Consider the following 20,538-nt stretch of genomic DNA (forward strand, 5'->3'; position numbering starts at 1 on the left):
CAAACAAAAAAAAAAAAAAAAAACACGGGCATCTGGAATATCGCCAGGTGGGTACATAGCTTTAGAGTGAGAAAACTTTCGGCTGTATAGCCTTCGTCAGGCTTCAATCCAGTTTGCTCACAAGATGTTGGAATAGACAGCTATATACATGCAACATCAAAAGGGGATATATAGATTTTTTTTTGCAAGCATAAATACGTTATTAAGACACCTTAAAGGGACACTTAAGTCAAACAAAAAAAATAAGTTTTACTCACATGGGGTTTCCAATAGCCCCCTGCAGCTGTCCGGTGCCCTCGCCATCTCCCTCCGATCCTCCTAGCCCCGCCGGCAGCCACTTCCTGTTTCGGTGACAGGAGCTGACAGGCTGGGGACGCGAGTGATTCTTCGCGTTCCTGGCCACAATAGTGCCATCTATGCTGCTATAGCATATATCATATACCATATAGCAGCATAGAGGGTGCTAATGTGTCTGGGAACGCGAAGAATTACTCGCGTCCCCAGCCTGTCAGCTCCTGTCACCGAAACAGGAAGTGGCTGCCGGCGGGGCCAGGAGGATCGGAGGGAGACGGCGAGGGCACCGGACAGCTGCAGGGGGCTATTGGAAGCCCTAGGTGAGTAAAACTCATTTTTTGTTTGACTTAAGTGTCCCTTTAAGTAAAACAGACCATCTAAATGGGGTGAGAGGTTGTTAGCTGAGATAAAAGGGTAACCAAGCAGCTTGGGGTGACCCAAACCACTAGGAAAGTATGGGAGGCCAGAAGAGACAAAAAAAAAAAAAAAAAAACCCTTGGTGTGATTTATACAATACCAATATACAATAACATTTGTAAAGCGCTTTTCTCCCATAGGACTCAAAGCGCATTTGCCTTAAAACCGGAGGAAAATTGCAAGAATTCCGCTTTAAGGGCTGGTTCACACTTCAAGAGCTTTTAAAAACACTAGAGATTTTAGAAGCTCTTGTCAATGCAATGCTATGGGGTATTTTTACAAAATCACATAGCTTCAGTGAGAACAGTGCAGTTTCTAGGCTAAAATGCACCCAGGGCGAGGGTGTAAAAATTGCACCCCCCCCCCCCCCCCCCCCCCCGCAGCAAGGTATGGGTGCCCGCAGTATAGGTTAGCCAGGTATAGTTGCACTCAGTATAGATTACCCCAGAATAGGTACCCCAGTATAGGTAGCCAGCTAAAGGTCCCCCCAGTATAGGTAGCCAGGCATAGGTGAGCCAGCATAGTTGCCTCCGGTATAGGTTAGCCAGGTAGGTGCCTCCAGTATAGGTAGCCAGTATAGTTGCCCCCAGTATAGGTTAGATAGGCAGGCATCCCCGGTATAAATTAGATAGGTAGTAGGTGCCCCCAGTACAGGTTAGCTAGGTGGGTGCCTCTAATATAGGTAGCCAGAATAGTTGCTCCCCAGCATAGGTTAGATAGGTAGATGCCCCCAGTATAGGTTAGTTAGGTAGGTGCCTCCAATATAGGTAGCCAGTATAGTTGTCACCTGTATAGGCTAGCTAGGTAGGTAGGTGCCCCCAATACAGGTTAGATAAGTTAATGCTCCCACTATAGGTTAGATAGGTAGGTGCCCCCCAGTATAGATAGGTAGCTGCCCCCCAGTATAGGTTAGATTAGTTAGCTGCCCCCCAGTATAGGTTAGATTAGGTAGGTGCCCCCCAGGATAGGTTAGGTAGGTGCCCCCCATGATGGAGAGGGGAGCCGCAGGGAGGGCAGCCCGACCTCTCCCAGGGCCGCCCTCCGTGCGATCTTCCCGCGGACTGCAGAGTAATGCAGCAGGGAAGCGCTATAGAAAACTACTCACCTCCCTGGTTCCGATCGCTGCTCTCTCGCCGCCAGTCTCATCTCTCTGCATAGACGCTGATACACACACATGCTGCTTCCGGCTAAATAGGAAGCAGCGCGCGTGCGTGTGTGTGGTGTGTGGTGTATCAGCGTCTATGGAGAGATGAGACTGGCGGCGAGAGAGCAGCGATCGGAACCAGGGAGGTGAGTAGTTTTCTATAGCGCTTCCCTGCTGCATTACTCTGCAGTCCGAGGGAAGATCGCACGGAGGGCGGCCCGGGCAGTGGAAGGGAGGGAGAGGTCGGGCTGCCCTCCCCGCGGCTGCGGCTCCCCCCTCCATCACAGCGCCCCCCTCCCAGCAGCGCTCAGGGCGGCGGCACAGGCCGCACGGCGGTAGAAATGGCCCTGAGTGAGAACACACACATTGGATAACATTAACAAGAGCTTTTAAAAAAAAAAAAAAAAATCACAAACCGCTTAGAAAAACTCTTGTAGTGTGAAGAAGAACATTTGTGGTTAACCACTACTGAATATGCAAAGTATCTTCTTTGGTCCCTGTAAGCCAGGCAAGCCTCCAGCCAGGCAACCCAGACACCATTCGCTGGTTTTTAGCAAGCCTATAGCTTTAAAAATTTTACACAGCCGCATCAACCCCACATGTAGACAGCCTGTTTTGGACTTTTGGTCCTCATCAGTACATGGCAGGGATTGATATGGCTGTATGGGATAGGGCTTAGACCAGAACAGAGTAATCAAGCAGCTCGGGGGTGACCCCTGAGGTAAGACTCCTTGTTTATACAGTATTCTCACAGAATTGGGACTCAGACTGTCAGAGGCATCGTACATTCCGAGTTCACAAGTTTAGCGACAAGCAGAGTGGATGCAATATAGGCTGAGAAAGAGTTAATGGCATTAATTGGCATCATCCGGATATAAACAAAAAAAAAAAAAAAAAACACAACACTTCCTATAGACATCAATGTTACAACTGCTTTTGTTTGGCAATAACTGTATAAAAAAAGGGCACCACGTTAAATTACACCAGTTAGTAAAATCATTTGCCAAAATAGAAAACAAATATATCCCTCGTTATCTAACTTTCATGTCCATACCAAAATGTATTGATTACAGGAACCCATAATTTAACAAATGGTTTCTCAAACACACAACTGTTCCCCATGCTTACTCAGAAAATAGTTTACATTTTAACTTTGTTTTTTCAATATTACAAATCATTTTTCAACAAAATTTAGTTAAACACGTTTATTTTTACGTTTGACTCCATTATTTATTTATTTCTTAATTTTAGGTTAACATATTTGGGACCAAGGGCGTCATCTACACGCGTAGATGAGGCTGCGATCCGGCGGCTCGATTAGCCGCCGGATCGCCTCTTCCGTGTGCCCGCCGTGTCCCATACGATTCCCCGCCACTTATCTTCCGCTCGATTCCCTGACATTGTCCCCTCGCGGGGAGCGAGCAGGGAATTTGGCGGAAGCAAGATCCGTCCTGTTGGATCTTATCAATCGAGCCGCATCAGCGGCTCGATTGATAAGGAGCATCGCGGCCGCATCTACGTGTGTAGATGCGGCTTTAGAGTTATGTCCTCTGTGTGGCTGTCTATGGCTGATAGGCTGTAACTCCTAACCATGGCGAGATAAGACTGACCAAAAATAAAATTAAATGTTCTTTAGATATGTACAGCAAGGCAAAGAAGGTCTCAGAAGGGAGGAGGATAGGTGAACTCAGGTGTGCTGAAGTCTAGGATAATCCAATCCTTACCACTATATCGATTTTTGTGATAGGGAAATTCACACAATTACATCAGCTTCTATCTGTGCCTTGACCTGTCACTTGAAGCCACTCCAGCTGTAAAGACCTGCAGACACCCATCACCAAGTTCACAAGACTTAAGCCTAGTACACACTAGCAATTTTGATGGATCAATCATTGGTCAATTTTACCACCTCCATGTAGTATGAGGGCCAAACAGATTTTCAACTCTATGCAGATTATATAGGTAAATGGTCATACTACATGGAGGTGGTAAAATTGACCAATGATTGATCCATCAAAATTGCTAGTGTGTACTAGGCATTATGCATTGAATGAGGTCCTCAGAACCTGAGCACACACCTCAATATGCAGCACCAAAGTGACAGCTAGTTGCCCAATTTAAAATGCCCCAATCCTCAGCAAGTCCCAACTCTCATATTCTAGTGCTGAAATGCCTGACCGTTCCAGGATTTGCAGAGTCACACTCCCCCATAGGACACCTATTCATATTGCCCCATTGCCTGGCCATGCCCCATACTGAGGGAGGCCCGCTTAGCACAAGTAAGCAGTGGTGCAGGGCAAAGCTGTTAGACAATCAGGGAAGATAAAGCTTCAATTCAGGCACAGTTTTTTTATAATATATATATATATATATATATATATTATATATATATACACACACATACATACACACACACACACACACACACACACACATACACATATATACACACACACATACACATATATACACACACATACACATATATACACACACATACACATATATACACACACATACACATATATACACACACATACACATATATACATATATACACACACATACACATATATACACACACATACACATATATACACATACATATATATATATATATATACATACATGCACATATATACACATACATTAATAGAGATGTAAAAATTACATATAAAATTTGCATTACACTGAAGTGTTTGTAAAAACAAAGAAAACACCCAGCTCCAGAAGTTCATAGATGGGGCTAGTCAATGAAATGCAAATAATTTCAAGTTTAAACAGGCTTACCTAAGTCTTCATGCACATCTGTACAGCTTGAAAATGGTCCAAATGAAGCCAAGATAGGACTCGATTGGTTGTTTATCAAGCTACATTAAAAATTCACATAATTATGTGTCAACTCTGAATTATTTGCCTCTCATTGACCATCCCTAGTCATATCTCAGCAACTGATAGCTGCCTGCTCACACTCCCTCCTTTAGGGCCATTTCACATGGGTAGCTCCAGGCTGTGCAGTCACACAGTTAGCTGCTCCCATGCACTGGCTGGGCACTTGCCAGCACTCGCACAGTGGAGAGGTGGGAGAGGCAGGAATTCACACCTCAGTGGCTGCACTCAGATGTGCCACGTTGGGGTTTCTTGTTGCCAGGCAACCATACTGTGTCAAATGCTAAGACATGCGAGGGTCTACAAATGCTGCCATCATTCAGCTGCATTAAATGGCAGCTGGAAAGCGTTTGGTGGGTGGCAGATAGGAGGATGAATAGCCTGAAAAGTGTGATGTTCAGAGTGGCAAAATATAATATACATACATACACACATACATATAGTGGTGTGAAAAACTATTTGCCCCCTTCCTGATTTCTTATTCTTTTGCATGTTTGTCACACTTAAATGTTTTTTGCTCATCAAAAACCGTTAACCATTAGTTAAAGATAACATAATTGAAAACAAAATGCAGTTTTAAATGATGGTTTTTATTATTTAGTGAGAAAAAAAAAAAAAAAAAAAACTCAAAACCTACATGGCCCTGTGTGAAAAAGAAATTGCCCCCTGAACCTAATAACTGGTTGGGCCACCCTTAGCAGCAATAACTGCAATCAAGCGTTTGCGATAACTTGCAACGAGTCTTTTACAGCGCTCTGGAGGAATTTTGGCCCACTCATCTTTGCAGAATTGTTGTAATTCAGCTTTGAGGGTTTTCTAGCATGAACTGCTTTTTTAAGGTCATGCCACAACATCTCAATAGGATTCAGGTCAGGACATTGACTAGGCCACTCCAAAGTCTTCATTTTGTTTTTCTTCAGCCATTCAGAGGTGGATTTGCTGGTGTCTTTTGGGTCATTGTCCTGCTGCAGCACCCAAGATCGCTTCAGCTTGAGTTGACGAACAGATGGCCGGACATTCTCCTTCAGGATTTTTTGGCAGACAGTAGAATTCATGGTTCCATCTATCACAGCATGCCTTCCAGGTCCTGAAGCAGCAAAACAACCCCAGACCATCACACTACCACCACCATATTTTACTGTTGGTATGATGTTCTTTTGCTGAAATGCTGCGTTACTTCTATGACAGATTTAACAGGACACGCACCTTCCAAAAAGTTCCAACTTTTGTCTCGGCGGTCCACAAGGTATTTTCCCACAAGTCTTGGCAATCATTGAGATTTTTTTTAGCAAAATTGAGACGAGCCTTAATGTTCTTTTTGCTTAAAAGTGGTTTGCGCCTTGATATTTGCCATGCAGGCCGTTTTTGCCCAGTCTCTTTCTAATGGTGGAGTTGTGAACGCTGACCTTAATTGAGACAAGTGAGGCCTGCAGTTCTTTAGATGTTGTCCTGGGGTCTTTTGTGGCCTCTCGGATGAGTTTTCTCTGCGCTCTTGGGGTAATTTTGATCGGCCGGCCACTCCTGGGAAGGTTCATCACTGTTCCATGTTTTTGCCATTTGTGGATAATGGCTCTCACTGTGGTTCGCTGGAGTCCCAAAGCTTTAGAAATGGCTTTATAACCTTTACCAGACTGATAGATCTCAATTACAGTACTTTTGTTCTCATTTGTTCCTGAATTTCTTTGGATCTTGGCATGATGTCTAGCTTTTGAGGTGCTTTTGGTCTACTTCTCTGTGTCAGATAGCTCCTATTTAAGTGATTTCTTTATTGAAACAGGTGTGGCAGTAATCAGGCCTGGGGGTGACTACAGAAATTGAACTCAGGTGTAATAAACCACAGTTAAGTTATTTTTTAACAAGGGGGGCAATCACTTTTTCACACAGGGCCATGTAGGTTTTGAGGTTTTTTTCCTCACTAAATAATAAAAAACTTTAAAACTGCATTTTGTGTTCAATTAGGTTATCGTTGACTAATAGTTAACGGTTTTTTGATGAGCAGAAACATCTAAAGTGTGACAAACATGCAAAAGAATAAGAAATCAGGAAGGGGGCAAATAGTTTTTCACATATACATATATATACACATTTTGCCACTCTGAACATCACACTTTTCAGGCTATTCATCCTCTTATCTGTCAGCCACCAAACGCTTGCCAGCTGCCATTTAATGCAGCTGAATGATGGCAGCATTTGTAGACCCCCGCATGTCTCAGCATTTGACACAGTGTGGTTGCCTGGCAACACAGTTCTAGCTCTTTTAGCTTCAGCCATACCTCCCTACTAACAGTCTATCAGTTGTAGACTGACTGGGATGGTGGGAAAAAATATGCTGCACAGCCGCAGGAGATTACCAAGAAAGAGATGGAGTGAAGCAGGCATTTCCTTTAAGGCTGGGTTCACACTGCCGGCCTGCGTTGCTGGTGCGATGCAATTAGATGATTGCATCACACCAGCAACGCTAAAAAAGGCCTTCAGGTTTTCTGCATTAATAAGCAGTAATCCCCATTCTGCCATCCTGCTAATCAGGAAGTGAGGCTCTGTAGCGCTAAACTTCATGTGGCTGAAAAGACGAATTGCGCAGAGGGGTATTAACAAAATATGCTTCTGCGCCGCAACTCGAAAACTCTTAAAAAGTCTGCACCCCCATAGACTTCTGGTCCGTCGCACAAGCCAGCCCCCAATGCACGATTTTCCTAGCGTTGTCGTGCGGCAAAAAAAGTCACATTTGTTACATTGCTTGGCACCATCCCTGTATGAAAAGCCTCATAGACTTTCATTAATGTTGCGTTACCCTGTGGTAAAAAAACAGGGTGACGCAACGCTCCAGTATGAAAGAGGCTTAAACTTTGCAAAAAAAGAAAAAATACATAAATAGGTTAATTTTTGCTACCAAATTATTGTACTGCAATTCATCTGTGTAATTCAGCACTTCACTGAGCCAGCAATGCAGAATTCAGAATCTTGAGTGTTCAGGATCATAAACAACCATATACAGTACGTATTTGCTTTGCTGCAGTTTATTACAGTGCAGCTTTACTAAATAGGTCTGAAGGTATTTCACCCTTGGCCAAATGCTATCTAGCTATACAGGACTAGCAACTCCCAGCTTGTGTCTAGAATTTCATAGTTTTCTATCCGAAGTAAAAACAAGTAATGTTTACTTTTAAACATTATCTTAGCTTGTTAAACAGAGTGGAATTCAGGTCAGATAAACAGGTAGCGAATATGTGTAGCAAAGTGAAGTGGTTCCCAGTAGTAACTAATGTGATTCATTCTAGTTGTCACTTTAATAATGAATAGCAGAAACCAAAAAACTAAAATATGCTACAAACATGCAAATTTCCTATATGCAGGTTTTGCTAGGCACCGGCTGTATGAACTAAACTAAATACATAAAAGACGGCAACTTATACTGATTAACATGAGCCAAGGCAAAAACAAATTAAAAAAAAAAGTGTATAATATGTGCTTACTTTATCCCCTTCTGCTACATGGCAGATGACCTCTCCTGTGGATGGGTTGATTGTAGGGAAGGTCTTCTTGCTGACTGCATCTTGCCATTCGTTGTTTATAAAAAGCTGAAAATTGAATTGGAAGGTTCACCACTTTGAAAGTCCACTGGCAAATACTGCATAAATTATGTAGGAAATGTCTAATGCTACGTACACACTTGCGACAACGATCGTTCGTTGAGAACGATGAACGAACTTTTAATTGATGAAAGAACGACCTAAGTAAAGTTTTAAAAAGGTATGTAACGATTGATCGTTAGAACGAACGTTACATCACGTAAAGCAACTATTGCGCCTGCGCATAAAAATGAGAAGTTTCAGGGAGAAATAGTGAAATGCGCATGTCAAGCCTAGTACGAACGACCGTTTCCAACGATGTACTACTTTTGCAAACGATCGTCGTTGGTTAAAATCCGCCGAGACAGAACTTTTGTAGCGATTTGGCTCGTTCGTCGTTTGCCTTAATAGTCGGTGGTTCGTTTTTTGTAACGATAGTCGTTGGTAAAGATCGGGGAACGATCGTTACAAACGACTATAGTCGCATGTGTGTACGCACCTTTAGGCTCGGTTCACACTTGGCAAAAAGATGTGCGTTTAGCCGACCATAAGGAACAGACTGTGCTAATCAATAGGATTTGTTCACATTGCTCCGTTTGAACGGATCCATTCAGGACCGCAAGTATGGGTTTGAAGCAATTTTTCCAGATTGACGAATGCATCACATTGCTCGCTAATGGAAGGGAGGGTCACAGATGGAAAACTGATGCCTTTTTTTACTCAAAATAAATTTGATAGTACTTTTTCAATTGTAAAATGCTGAAAATTTAGTTCAAGGCTGCTTTCACATCAGGACCTAAAGTCGCACGTTACAGCAGCCCCTAACGCAGAACAACTCACAGTAATGAAAAATCAATGGGCTGTTCACAGTGCCCACATTGCGTTGGAGTATAACGCTGCACATTAAATGAAAGTGCAGCATGCTGTGCGTTATACTCTTATTTAGCTGCGTTACAATGTTTGCACATGCTCAGTAATTTTTTTTGTTTGTTTTTTTTTAGTGTGATGCGTACGCAGTTTTCGTTCTATCAGTATGCGTCAAAAAGTATGCATCAAGAGCCGCATAACGCAGTTCAATATAACGTCCAACCAAAACTAACATGCGTTGCGTTAGGGGCACATTATGCGACCTTAACGTTGCATCAAATGCGACGGCTTAGTGTGAAAGAGCCCTTAAAGGAAACCAGAGATCAAATACAATAAAAGATTTATACATACCTGAGGCTTCCTCCAGCCCCCATGGGCACAGATCGCTCCCACGCCGCTGTACTCTGCTGCCTGAAGCTCTGGTACCGGGTCCCGTAACTTCCTCCAGTCGAAGCCAGTCTGCGCAAGAAGTGCGCATCTACGTAAATCTCCAGTACAGAGCTGCAGGCAGCAGGGGACAGTTTCGTGGGAGCAATCCCTGCCCATGAGGCTGGAGGATGCCCCAGGTATGTATACATTTTTTTTTATTGTATTTGATCTCTGGTACACTTTAAAGCCAATGGGTACCACATTAAAAATAAAAAAAGGCAGATACTCACCTAAGGAGAGGGAAGGCTCGGTCCTAATGAGCCTTCCCTCTCCTGGTGCCCTCGGTGCTGCGCTGGCTCCCCCGTTCGCGTCCGCCACTGCAGGGACTTCGGAGGTCTTCGGGAGCACTCGGGCTTCCAAAGATGGGCCGCTCCATACTACGCACGCGCGAGTGCGTCATAGAGGGCGCTCGCGCATGCGTAGTATGGAGCGGCCCGTCTTCGGGAGCCCGAGTGCTCCCGAAAGCTCCCTTCGGCATGCGGAAGTGGCAGTATTTAACCGAACTGCTCGAATACTGCCACGGGGGATCCTGCGCGGGACCGGGAGAGGAGAGGGAAGGCTCATTAGGACCGAGCCTTCCCTCTCCTTAGGTGAGTATCCGACTTTATTTTTAAAAAATGGTAAACACTCACTTTAAAGATAAGATGAAAATTATCTCCTGGGATAACTAAAGGTGAAAAATAATTTCATATTTGCCCCGGGTCTGGGAGGAGATCCCTCTGGAGACCATTCGCAACCTCATGAGGAGTATGCCCAGGAATCTGTACACTTTTGTGAAATATCAACTGTCTAGATCAGAGGTGCCCGCACTTTCTTAGCTTGTGCCCTACTTAAAAAACAAAAAAAAAAAAAAAACAAAAAAAAAAAAAAAAAAAAAAAACACACAGGTCAAAATGATCTACCTATATACAATTTTAGGAGCACACTTGTATACACAGAATGGAAAATGTAGCAAGGTCGGGATCTACCATGAAGTCCTTCACGATCCAGCTAATAGGCACCCCTGGTCTAGATCATACATGTTAAACTCTGGTACGTGAGCCCAATCTGGCCCTCGCCTTGTTCACATTGCGTTTGGCTCACGTGTCCGTCCACTGGGTTTTTTCAGCGTTTTTTTTTGCGCGTTCGCTCATTTTTGTGTTGGCGTTTTTGTAAGCGTTTTTTGCAGTACACTTCCATCTTTTGATCCGGGGAGAAAGAAAAAAAAAAAAAAAAAAAAAAAAAACACAGGAACAATACAATTTATTTAAAAAAAAAGCTCACGCAGTCGCTTGCCAAAGTGATTTTGTGAGTGTTTGGCGTTTTTCCTATACCTTCCATTGAGGCAAAATCGCCTCAAAGATGGCTCAAGCACCGCTTAGAAAAAGATCGCAAATGAACCGCTCAGATATAAACTCTCTCAGAGAATCATTGCACAAGCGCTTAAAATTTTTCAAAAGCGGATATAATGTGAACAAGGCCTAAGAGCCATTAAATTTGTCCCTCAGGTGGTTCCCCCACTTTGCATTATGGTTTGGTCCACTATAGACCACCAGGGAAGCTAAATTGCAGGCGAGTCCCTAGAATACCAGGGAAACCATATGGGGGAGGTAGGGTAAAGCACTAAACACTAGGGAACTGTATAGGGGAGGGTAAGGGCCACTAGACACCAGGGAACTGTATAGAGGAGGAGCACTACACACCACGGTATAGGGGTTGGAGGGGGGCCATTAGATACCAGGGAACTTTATAAGGGAAGGTCCCAATGTTTAATTTCGGCCCACATTGTATTTGAGTTTGACACCCCTGCTCTAGATCATACATGTCAAACTCTGACCCATTGGACAGATTTGGCCCACAAGTGGTTTCTCCACTTAACATTATGTTTAGCCTACTCTAGACCACTAGGAAAGCTGTATCGGAGGTGAAGCCCTAGATCCCCAGGGAAGAAATATGGGGAGACACCAAGGAACTGTTCAGGGGTGCAAAGGGGGACAGCTAGACACCAGTGAACTGTAAAGGGGAGGGAGGAGGATCAGTAGACACCAGGGAACTTTCTAAGGGAGGGAGCTGGCCACTAAATGTTGAGGTTAGCACATGACTTGGCCCCAGTGTTCAATTTCAGCCCACTTTGCACTGAGTTTGACACGCTTCTTGATAGAATCTGTCCATTCTGCTGCAGGAGTAACTAGTTGCAACGAGTAGGAACTCATTTAGGACAGTGCTGCAACAAATGGAGACACCCCCAGGTCTCTGTCACAAACATTGTAAAATAGAGGTTTTCTATGCATTTAAGCAGGCCAAAATAAAATCCAAAACATTTGCATGTCAGGGTCAGTCATAATGTGAGCTGAGCACTATCCAACGTTGTACGTCTGCGCTACAAATGAATGGCAACAAAGTACTGTCCATTGCAGCATACGCATCACTGGAATATGGCTTCCCTGAAGTGTCCCGGAATATTCCCTCGACAAGAGCTGATAAACACCGATTTACCTTTCTTGGCTCCAGCGGGGGGCACTGTTGCAGCTCTCCACACGGAGATAGGTGAAAATAGCCAATTTGTCGGGTCCGCTCTACTGCGGAGGAGACTTGCGCCTGCGCAGTAAAGCGGCCCGCCTATCTCCGAGCGAAGAGCCGATACTGTGCCTGCGCTGGAGTCGGGAAGGTAAATTATTTACATCCCCACTGTTCGAGGAGGACGGGGGAAGCCTCAATAGGATCCGGAGGCTTCCCCCACCCGAGGAGAGTACCCCCCAGGGGAGGTTTTTTTCATTACAGATTTTCTTTAAAAAAGGGAACCAGAGACGAATCACCCTCATGTATTTTACCATATATATCAATGGGAACATGACAGTAAACACCGACCCTGCTCTCGGTTTCATTCTTCTCTGCTAAATCTGCCTTTTATCAGCCCTGACAAGAATCCCCGACTGAGCATTCAGTCTAGCTTTGCCTGGAATGATTATAGCTGAGTCAGTCTTCTGTGATGCCTTTTCAAGCCCAAGCCTGCCCCGTTGTGGCTCTGCTTTGCTGCTTCGAGAATAAATAGCAGGAATGCAGAGCCACAAGGGGGCAGACTTGAGCTTGAAAAGACATCACAGAAGAATGACTCAGCTATAATCATTCCGGGCAAAGCTAGACTGAATGCTCAGTCAGGGATTCTTATCAGGGCTGATAACAGGCAGATTTAGCAGAGAAGAATGAAACCAAGAACAGAGGTGGTGTTTACTGTCATGTTCCCATTCAGGGGCGGACTGACAACTCATGGGGCCCCCGGGCTATAGGAGATTATGGGGCCCCTATACCAGCGTTTCCCACCTTTCATGTTATATTTTTACAGACTAAGAAATAATTTACTGACAACAGTAAATATTTTATATTTTGATTTTTATACTGATAAAAACCCCAGCTGAAAAAAAAGGGCGTGGTCATGGTTGGGGCACAATATACATGACCTTTGCAGTGGTGTAAAAGGTCTGCCTGGGAAGTTTGAACTCTGCCATAGTGTTTCCCCCCAAAATACATGTAATCTGACAGCATTTCACCAAATATCCATGCAATTTGGTAGAGGTTCCTCCAAAATACAGATAATATGGCAGTAGTTACCCCAAAATAGACGTTATCTGGCAGCTGCGGTCCCCCCAAAAACACAATTTGGCAGCAGCTCCCCAAAATATGCGTAATCTGGCAGCGGATCACCAAAAATACATGTAGCAGCAGTGGTTCCCCCAAAATACACAGAATCTGGCAGCAGTTGCCCAAAATACACTTAATCTGGCAGCAGCAGTTCCCCAAAAATAGTTAATCTGGCAGCAATTCCCCCAAAATAGATGCCCCCAGTATAGGTAACCAGGTCAAAAAGGTATCCCCAGTGGAAGTAACCAGTTCTATAGGTTTTCCCAGTGCAGGTATCCAGGTCTATAGGTGCCCCCAGTATAGGTAGCCAGATCTTTGGGTGTCCCCAGTATAGGTAGCCAGGTCTTTGGGTGTCCCCAGTATAGGTAGCCAGGTCTTTGGCTGTCCCCAGTATAGGTAGCCAGGTCTTTGGCTGTCCCCAGTATAGGTAGCCAGGTCTTTGGCTGTCCCCAGTATAGGTAGCCAGGTCTTTGGCTGTCCCCAGTATAGGTAGCCAGGTCTTTGGCTGTCCCCAGTATAGGTAGCCAGGTCTTTGGCTATCTCCTCAGTGTTCTCCCCAGAATTTTTTTTCCAGCCGGGTGGCATGAAAAAGTAGCTGGGTGGGGCGAGATGAGAGAATGCTGAGCTGGTGTTTCTGTGTGCAACTCTGTTTACAGCATAAGAGGAGGTGAACCAATAACAGCCGTGTGCTAACCAAAACTAGCCGGGTGGAGCATCCGGCTAAAAGAGCCTGGGGAAAACACTGCTCCTGTATATATAGCCAGGTGTATAGGTGTCCCCAGTATATGTAGCCAGGTGGATAGGTGCCCCGACTCCCCAGTATATGTAGCCAGGTGGATAGGTGCCCCCAATATATGTAGTCAGGTGGATAGGTGTCCCCAATATATGTAGCCAGGTCTATAGGTGTCCCCAATATATGTATCCAGCTGTATAGGTGCCCCCAATATATGTAGCCAGGTGGATAGGTGTCCCCAATATATGTAGCCAGGTGGATAGGTGTCCCCAATATATGTATCCAGCTGTATAGGTGTTCCCAGTATATGCAGCCAGGTGTCACCAGTATAGCCAGGTCTATAGGTGCCCTCAGTACATGTAGCTAGGTCTGTAAGTGCCCCCAGTATATGTAGCCAGGTCTATAGGTGTCCCCAATATATGTAGCCAGGTGTATAGGTGCCCCCAATATATGTAGCCAGGTGTATAGGTGCCCCCAATATATGTAGCCAGGTCTATGGGTGTCCTCAGTATATGTATCCAGGTGTATAGGTGTCCCCAGTATATGTAGCCAGCAGAATTATTAGGCAAGTGGTATTTTTGAGGAATAATTTTATTATTGAACCACCATGTCCGCAATGAACCCAAAAAACTCATTAATATCAAAGCTGAATATTTTTGAAAGTAGTTTTTAGTTTGATTTTAGTTTTAGCTATTTTAGGGGGATATCTGTGTGTGCAGGTGACTATTACTGTGCATAATTATTAGGAAACTTAAAAAACAAATATATACCCATTTCAATTTATTTTTACCAGTGAAACCAATATAACATCTCAACATTCACAAATATACATTTCTGACATTCAAAAAAAAAAACAAATCAGTGACCAATATAGCCACCTTTCTTTGCAAGGACACTCAAAAGCCTGCCATCCATGGATTCTGTCAGTGTTTTGATCTGTTCACCATCAACATTGCGTGCAGCAGCAACCACAGCCTCCCAGACACTGTTCACAGAAGTGTACTGTTTTCTCTCCTTGTAAATCTCACATTTTATGATGGACCACAGGTTCTCAATGGGGTTCAGATCAGGTGAACAAGGAGGCCATGTCATTAGTTTTTCCTTTTATACCCTTTCTTGCTAGCCACGCTGTGGAGTACTTGGACGCGTGTAATGGAGCATTCAGAGCAGAGGGGGCGCTGATCTGTGTGCCGCTAGGCTGGTCTACTCAAGACCAGCCTAGCGGCGCACAGATCAGCGCTTCCTCCGGTGGCTACAGTGGCGAGTCCCCGCCCGCTGTCAGCGCTGTGCGACACTTCAATATTCCGGAGGGGAGAGCCAGGAAGGGGGGCCCCCAAGGTGAGGGAAGGGGGGGGGGGGGGGAGATCTCCCCCCTTCTCCGCCACTGCCCTCTTTCACTGGCTGCCTCCTCTCGGTCCGTGCCTGAGTGCCCGAATGGTCAGTCCGCCCCGGTTCCCATTGATATATGGTAAAATACATGAGGGTGCTTGGTCTCTGGTTCTCTTTAAGAGGAACTGTCGCAAAAATCTAAAACACCACATACAAATAAGAAGTACATTTCTACCAGTGTAAAATGAGCCATAAATTACTTTTCTCCCATGTTGCTGTCACTTAAAGTAGTAGAAATCTGACATTACCGACAGGTTTTCTTCTCATGGGGGATTCTTAGCATAGCCTTTATTCTTTATTAAGACACTCCCTGAAAAAAAAAAAAAAAGGTATACACTGATGCTGGCCAGCCTCCCTGTTAACCGTACACTTCTTTGGCAGTTGGACAGAGCAACTGCCATTCACTAAGTGCTTTTACAAAAAAAGAAAACCCTGAGAACCCCCATGATAATATGGGCTAGTCCAAAATCTGGGGATGTGTCGTGACGGGGTGGCTATCCCAAGTTATTTTTAACTATTTTAAATTAATGATATTGCTGTTCAATACATTTTGATATTATTTTGCTAAAGAGTTGAGACCTGTTTTTTTTTTTGGGGGGGGGGGGGGGGGTTCTGTTTATTATGCGATTGGGGATTGTATGTCCCACCTTTTTCATTTCACTGCCGCCCTTTGCGATTATTATAATTTATGGCTCATTTTACTCTGGAAGAAACACTTATTTGTATATGTTTACATGTATTTTAAAGTTTTAAAGATTTGAGACAGAGTACGCAGTTTGAGGCTGCGTCCGCCGGGAGTTTTTTTTGTGCAAAAAATGTTTTTAAAACGCTTTAGCTAGCATTTCGGTAGCTAAGCGTATGTACAAGGTTGCTCCGGTCCCCCCCATGCCCGCCGATCGCCGCCGGCTATATGTACCTCGCCACGATCCCACGAAGAGCGCAGTTTCCCGATCGGCTTCCAGCGTTGCTATGGCGATGACATCAGCAATGTCATCCGCAACCCCGATCGTTGTCATCGAGAAGCCTGGAGCAGATTGGGCAGCTGCGCCGGCGTGGGAACGCTGGGGGGGGTACGTATACTGGAAGGTATTGCAGGCGATCGCGGGGGACCGGAGCAACTTTGAGTAAAGCGGATGGCACAATAAAAAAAATATAAAAAAAATAAATAAATATCGTCCTGGGGCCTTGTGATCCTCCGCGGCAGCTACCCCGTATGTAGTACGGGGTTACCGCTAAGGAGGTTAAAGAGAACCAGAGATGAAGAAGATATAGATTTATACATACCTGTGGCTTCCTCCAGCCCCATCACCAGGGGTGTCGCTAGCCCTATTTTGGGGGGGCCCGTGCCCCCAATCTGTCCTGGGGTGCCACGGATCTCCCGGCCGCCGCTGCCCCGCTCTGCCCTGCTGTCCCCGCTGCGCTGCCATTCAGACCTCGATCAGCGCCGGGCGACCAGATAGAGCGGGCGCTAGGACCTAGCAAACACCGCTGATATGCGGAAGTGACATCACTTCCGCATATTTGTGCCCGGCGCCCGCTGTATCTGGTTGGGTCGCCCGCTGATCCTGAGGTCTGAAGCGGCAAGGTAGGTGGGGTGGGGAGCGCGCCTGTCACTCACTACCCAACTGGGGGTCCCTGCTGTCACTCACTACCCAACTGGGGGTCCCTGCTGTCACTCACTACCCAACTGGGGGTCCCTGCTGTCACTCACTACCCAACTGGGGGTCCCTGCTGTCACTCACTACCCAACTGGGGGGTCCCTGCTGTCACTCACTACCCAACTGGGGGGTCCCTGCTGTCACTACCCAACTGGGGGGTCCCTGCTGTCACTACCCAACTGGGGGGTCCCTGCTGTCACTACCCAACTGGGGGGTCCCTGCTGTCACTACCCAACTGGGGGGTCCCTGCTGTCACTACCCAACTGGGGGGTCCCTGCTGTCACTACCCAACTGGGGGGTCCCTGCTGTCACTACCTAACTGGGGGGCTCCTGTCACTAACTAAACTGGGGGGCTCCTGTCACTAACTAAACTGGGGGGCTCCTGTCGCTACCTTAACTATCCAGGCCAGCCAGCATCACCACCAGCCAACCAGCCCAGAATCACTATCAAAAAGGCCACAGCATCACCACCAGTCAGGCCAGCATTTACTTCAACCAGCCAACCCAGCCACAACATCCGCCACAGCATCACCACCAGCCAGGCCACAGCATCACTGCCAGGCCTTTCAGCTCACAGCCAATCCAGCCAAAAACAGTATTGCCAGGTACAGCAGCCAGTAGAGGAGAATTCAGAAGCCAGGTGAGAGGTGTCTACCATATTAAGGGGGCATTCTGCCTAGTTATGTGAAATGCTGGCTATTTATGTGCCTCATGACTGCTGAATTTGTCTTGTTGGGGGCCTTATGATTTGTTGGGGGCCTCATGATTGCTGAATTTGTCTTGTTGAGGGTCACGATTGCTAACTGCTATGGAAAAAAAAAAAATGAATCATCATATGAGACAATAGCATTAAACCTACTTTTTTAGCTTTTTAAAACAGAAAATAAAACTGGGAGGTTCAAAAAAAAAAAAAAATAAAAAATAAAAAAAAAAATATATATATATTTTTTCAGGAGTAGGATGGATGAAATGGTTTATCTTTTCAGTTTTTCAACTTGGATTTTCCATAATGTTCATGTATGTGTTAAAACGTTTGTATAGTATTTAGTTTAAATTGCTGTTGCCACTTTGCGATAGATAAGTGACTTGTGGGTTGCAGTTTGGGCCTCCAAAAAGTTCTCCACCACTGTCCTAATCTAATGTACGATTGGCCCCACCCATGGCCACACCCACTCACTGCATGACCACGCCCATTTTTGCCGCGGTGCGCCGCACATAGGCCCCCCCCCCCCCCCCCCCCCCCTAGTGCCCCCAGGTGCCACTGATCTCCAAGGACCCTAGGAACGCCCCTGCCCATCAGCCTGGATCTCTCCCACGCCGCCGTCCTGTACCGTACTTTCGGCTAGTCGATGCAAGCGCAGTGCGCTCCCTCCGTACTATGCAGGTGCGCAAATCCGGAGGGAGCCCCTGCGGTTGCGTACAACTAGTCGCGTTCGGCAGAAGTGACGGGACCCAGTACAGACGATACAGGTAGCGGAGGACGGCGGCGTGGGAGCGATCCAGGCTTATGGAGCTAGAGGAAGCCCCAGGTATGTATAACATCTTTTACCATTTTTAGGCTTACCCTCGTTTCTGGTTCCCTTTAAGCCTTGAACACACTGTAGATAAAATTCATCTCGTCCGCCACACTGTACGTACACACACACACACACACACACACACACACTGCAATGTCACCAAAAGGAACAGCGTTCCAATCCCTGTCAGGCGACTTCTACTTGTATGCGTGTTCAAGTCTGTACCCCAAGAGCAGAAGCACACTAAAATCCCAGCGGTCCCTCTTGAAAAGAAGTTCACAGTGTACAAATTGCAAGGTTCCCATCTCCCAGTCAGAGTGCTGCTGGCTGTGCAGGGGGATTACAAGAGACGGATTACTTCTGGGTGATTATGCATCTACAGTTAAATATAAAAGTTATCAGAACAGGAGTTTAAAGTGAACCTGAACTCAGAACTTCCTCTATGCTCTAAAAGATTTGCAACCGCATAATAACCTTTAGGCCTGGTACCCACTACAAAATGCTATCGTTAATAGAAATTGCTAGCGTTTTGTATGAGCAGTTTGTAAGCGATTTCATGAGCGTTTTTGGGAGAGTTTTTAAAAAGTGTATCAATTTGCCAGCGGTTGTGTAGCGATTAGCGTTTTAAAGTCTGATTGGTCCTTTCAATTTTAAATTTTGTTACAGTGTGCAGTAACTTTAAAATGCTAGCAAAATCGCTCCGTGCAGGTTTTGATGAGCGATTACGCCAGCGATGATATACAGGAAAATTGATACTTACCTTCGGTAATTTTCCTTTCCTGGTGCATCTCCATGTCGGCATACTGCTGGGTTAGCTCCGCCCCTCTAACCCCTATAGGACCAATCAAATTCTTATAAATATATGGTCCCTACCCCTCCAACGCATTCTCGTATATAGAACTCAGACACGCTGGACAAGGGTGGGACGTATGCCGACATGGAGATGCACCAGGAAAGGAAAATTACCGAAGGTAAGTATCAATTTTCCTGTTTCCCTGGTGCCTCCATGTCGGCATACTGCTGGGATTTGCATAGAATAACAAAACCAATCGGGTGGGTGCAAAAAGTAATTATTTATGAGAAGCAGACAAAACACTTCTGCCAAACTCTACTGAGGTCAGCAGGGCAGGATTCACTCTATAATGATTAATAAACGTGTTAGGCGATGACCAGTTTGCCGCTTTACATATGTTAACCAGCGAGATCCCTGCTGCCGCTGCCCAAGAGGAGGACATGCTCCTGGTTGAATGTGCTGAGGTACCGGAAGGTACTTCTGACCCTCTGGCTCTGTATGCAGACTTAATCAGACGAATTAACCATGCTGCAATCGTCCTGGTAGTAACCTCTTTCCCTTTTTTCGGTCCTGCTGGATTTATGAAAAGATGATCCGAGTCCCGAAATGTGCTTGTCATATCCAAGTAATGTTTCAGACACCTTGACACATCCAATGGGTGTCCCCGTGGAAAACTTTCATCATCAGGAAAGGCCGGCAAGGTCCATTCTTGATTCAGATGTTTTATTGTTACCACTTTTGGCAAGAAGTGGGACATTGGTCTCAGTACCACTCGATCCTGAAAAAAGGTTAAGAAGGGATCCTTCCAACCCAAAGCCCTGATTTCCGATACTCTTCTGCCAGAAGATATGGCTATCAGAAAGGCTACTTTCAATGTCAGATTCCATATTGAACAGTTCTGAGGCGGTTCGAATAAGTCTGACGACAAATACTCCAATACTAGAGGGAGATCCCAGCTCGGACAAATCTTTTGTAGTGGAGGTCTCAACTTCATTAAGGCTTGAAAGTATTGCTGAATCATCTTGTGCGAAGCTAACTGAGAACTGACCAAGGCTGATATGGCTGACACTTGGACTCTAAGAGATCTTACTGTCAAACCTATGTCGAAGCCTGTCTGAAGGAACTCTAACACATGCGGTACTGAAGGAGAAAGATAACTAGCTTCCTTTTGTATTGAAAAGTCAATGAATTTTTTCCATATTCTGTAGTAAGTATTATTCG

General features: G+C 45.4%; 1 protein-coding gene and 1 long non-coding RNA gene across 4 annotated transcripts in view; one reads left to right on the plus strand and one right to left on the minus strand.

The window, feature by feature from the left end:
- LOC137524970 (uncharacterized) overlaps positions 1 to 20,538 on the plus strand; it is a 362,158-nt gene that overhangs the window by 257,552 nt on the left and 84,068 nt on the right. The window lies entirely within an intron of this gene.
- Positions 1 to 20,538, minus strand: part of ALDH2 (aldehyde dehydrogenase 2 family member) — an 87,712-nt gene that overhangs the window by 56,885 nt on the left and 10,289 nt on the right. Inside the window, exon 2 of the mRNA XM_068245544.1 lies at positions 8,218 to 8,322. Coding sequence (XP_068101645.1) covers positions 8,218 to 8,322 — 105 coding nt within the window. The remainder of the gene's footprint in view (positions 1 to 8,217; positions 8,323 to 20,538) is intronic.

The sequence above is a fragment of the Hyperolius riggenbachi genome, chromosome 1, assembly GCF_040937935.1.
Source record: "Hyperolius riggenbachi isolate aHypRig1 chromosome 1, aHypRig1.pri, whole genome shotgun sequence".
Lineage (NCBI taxonomy): Eukaryota > Metazoa > Chordata > Amphibia > Anura > Hyperoliidae > Hyperolius > Hyperolius riggenbachi.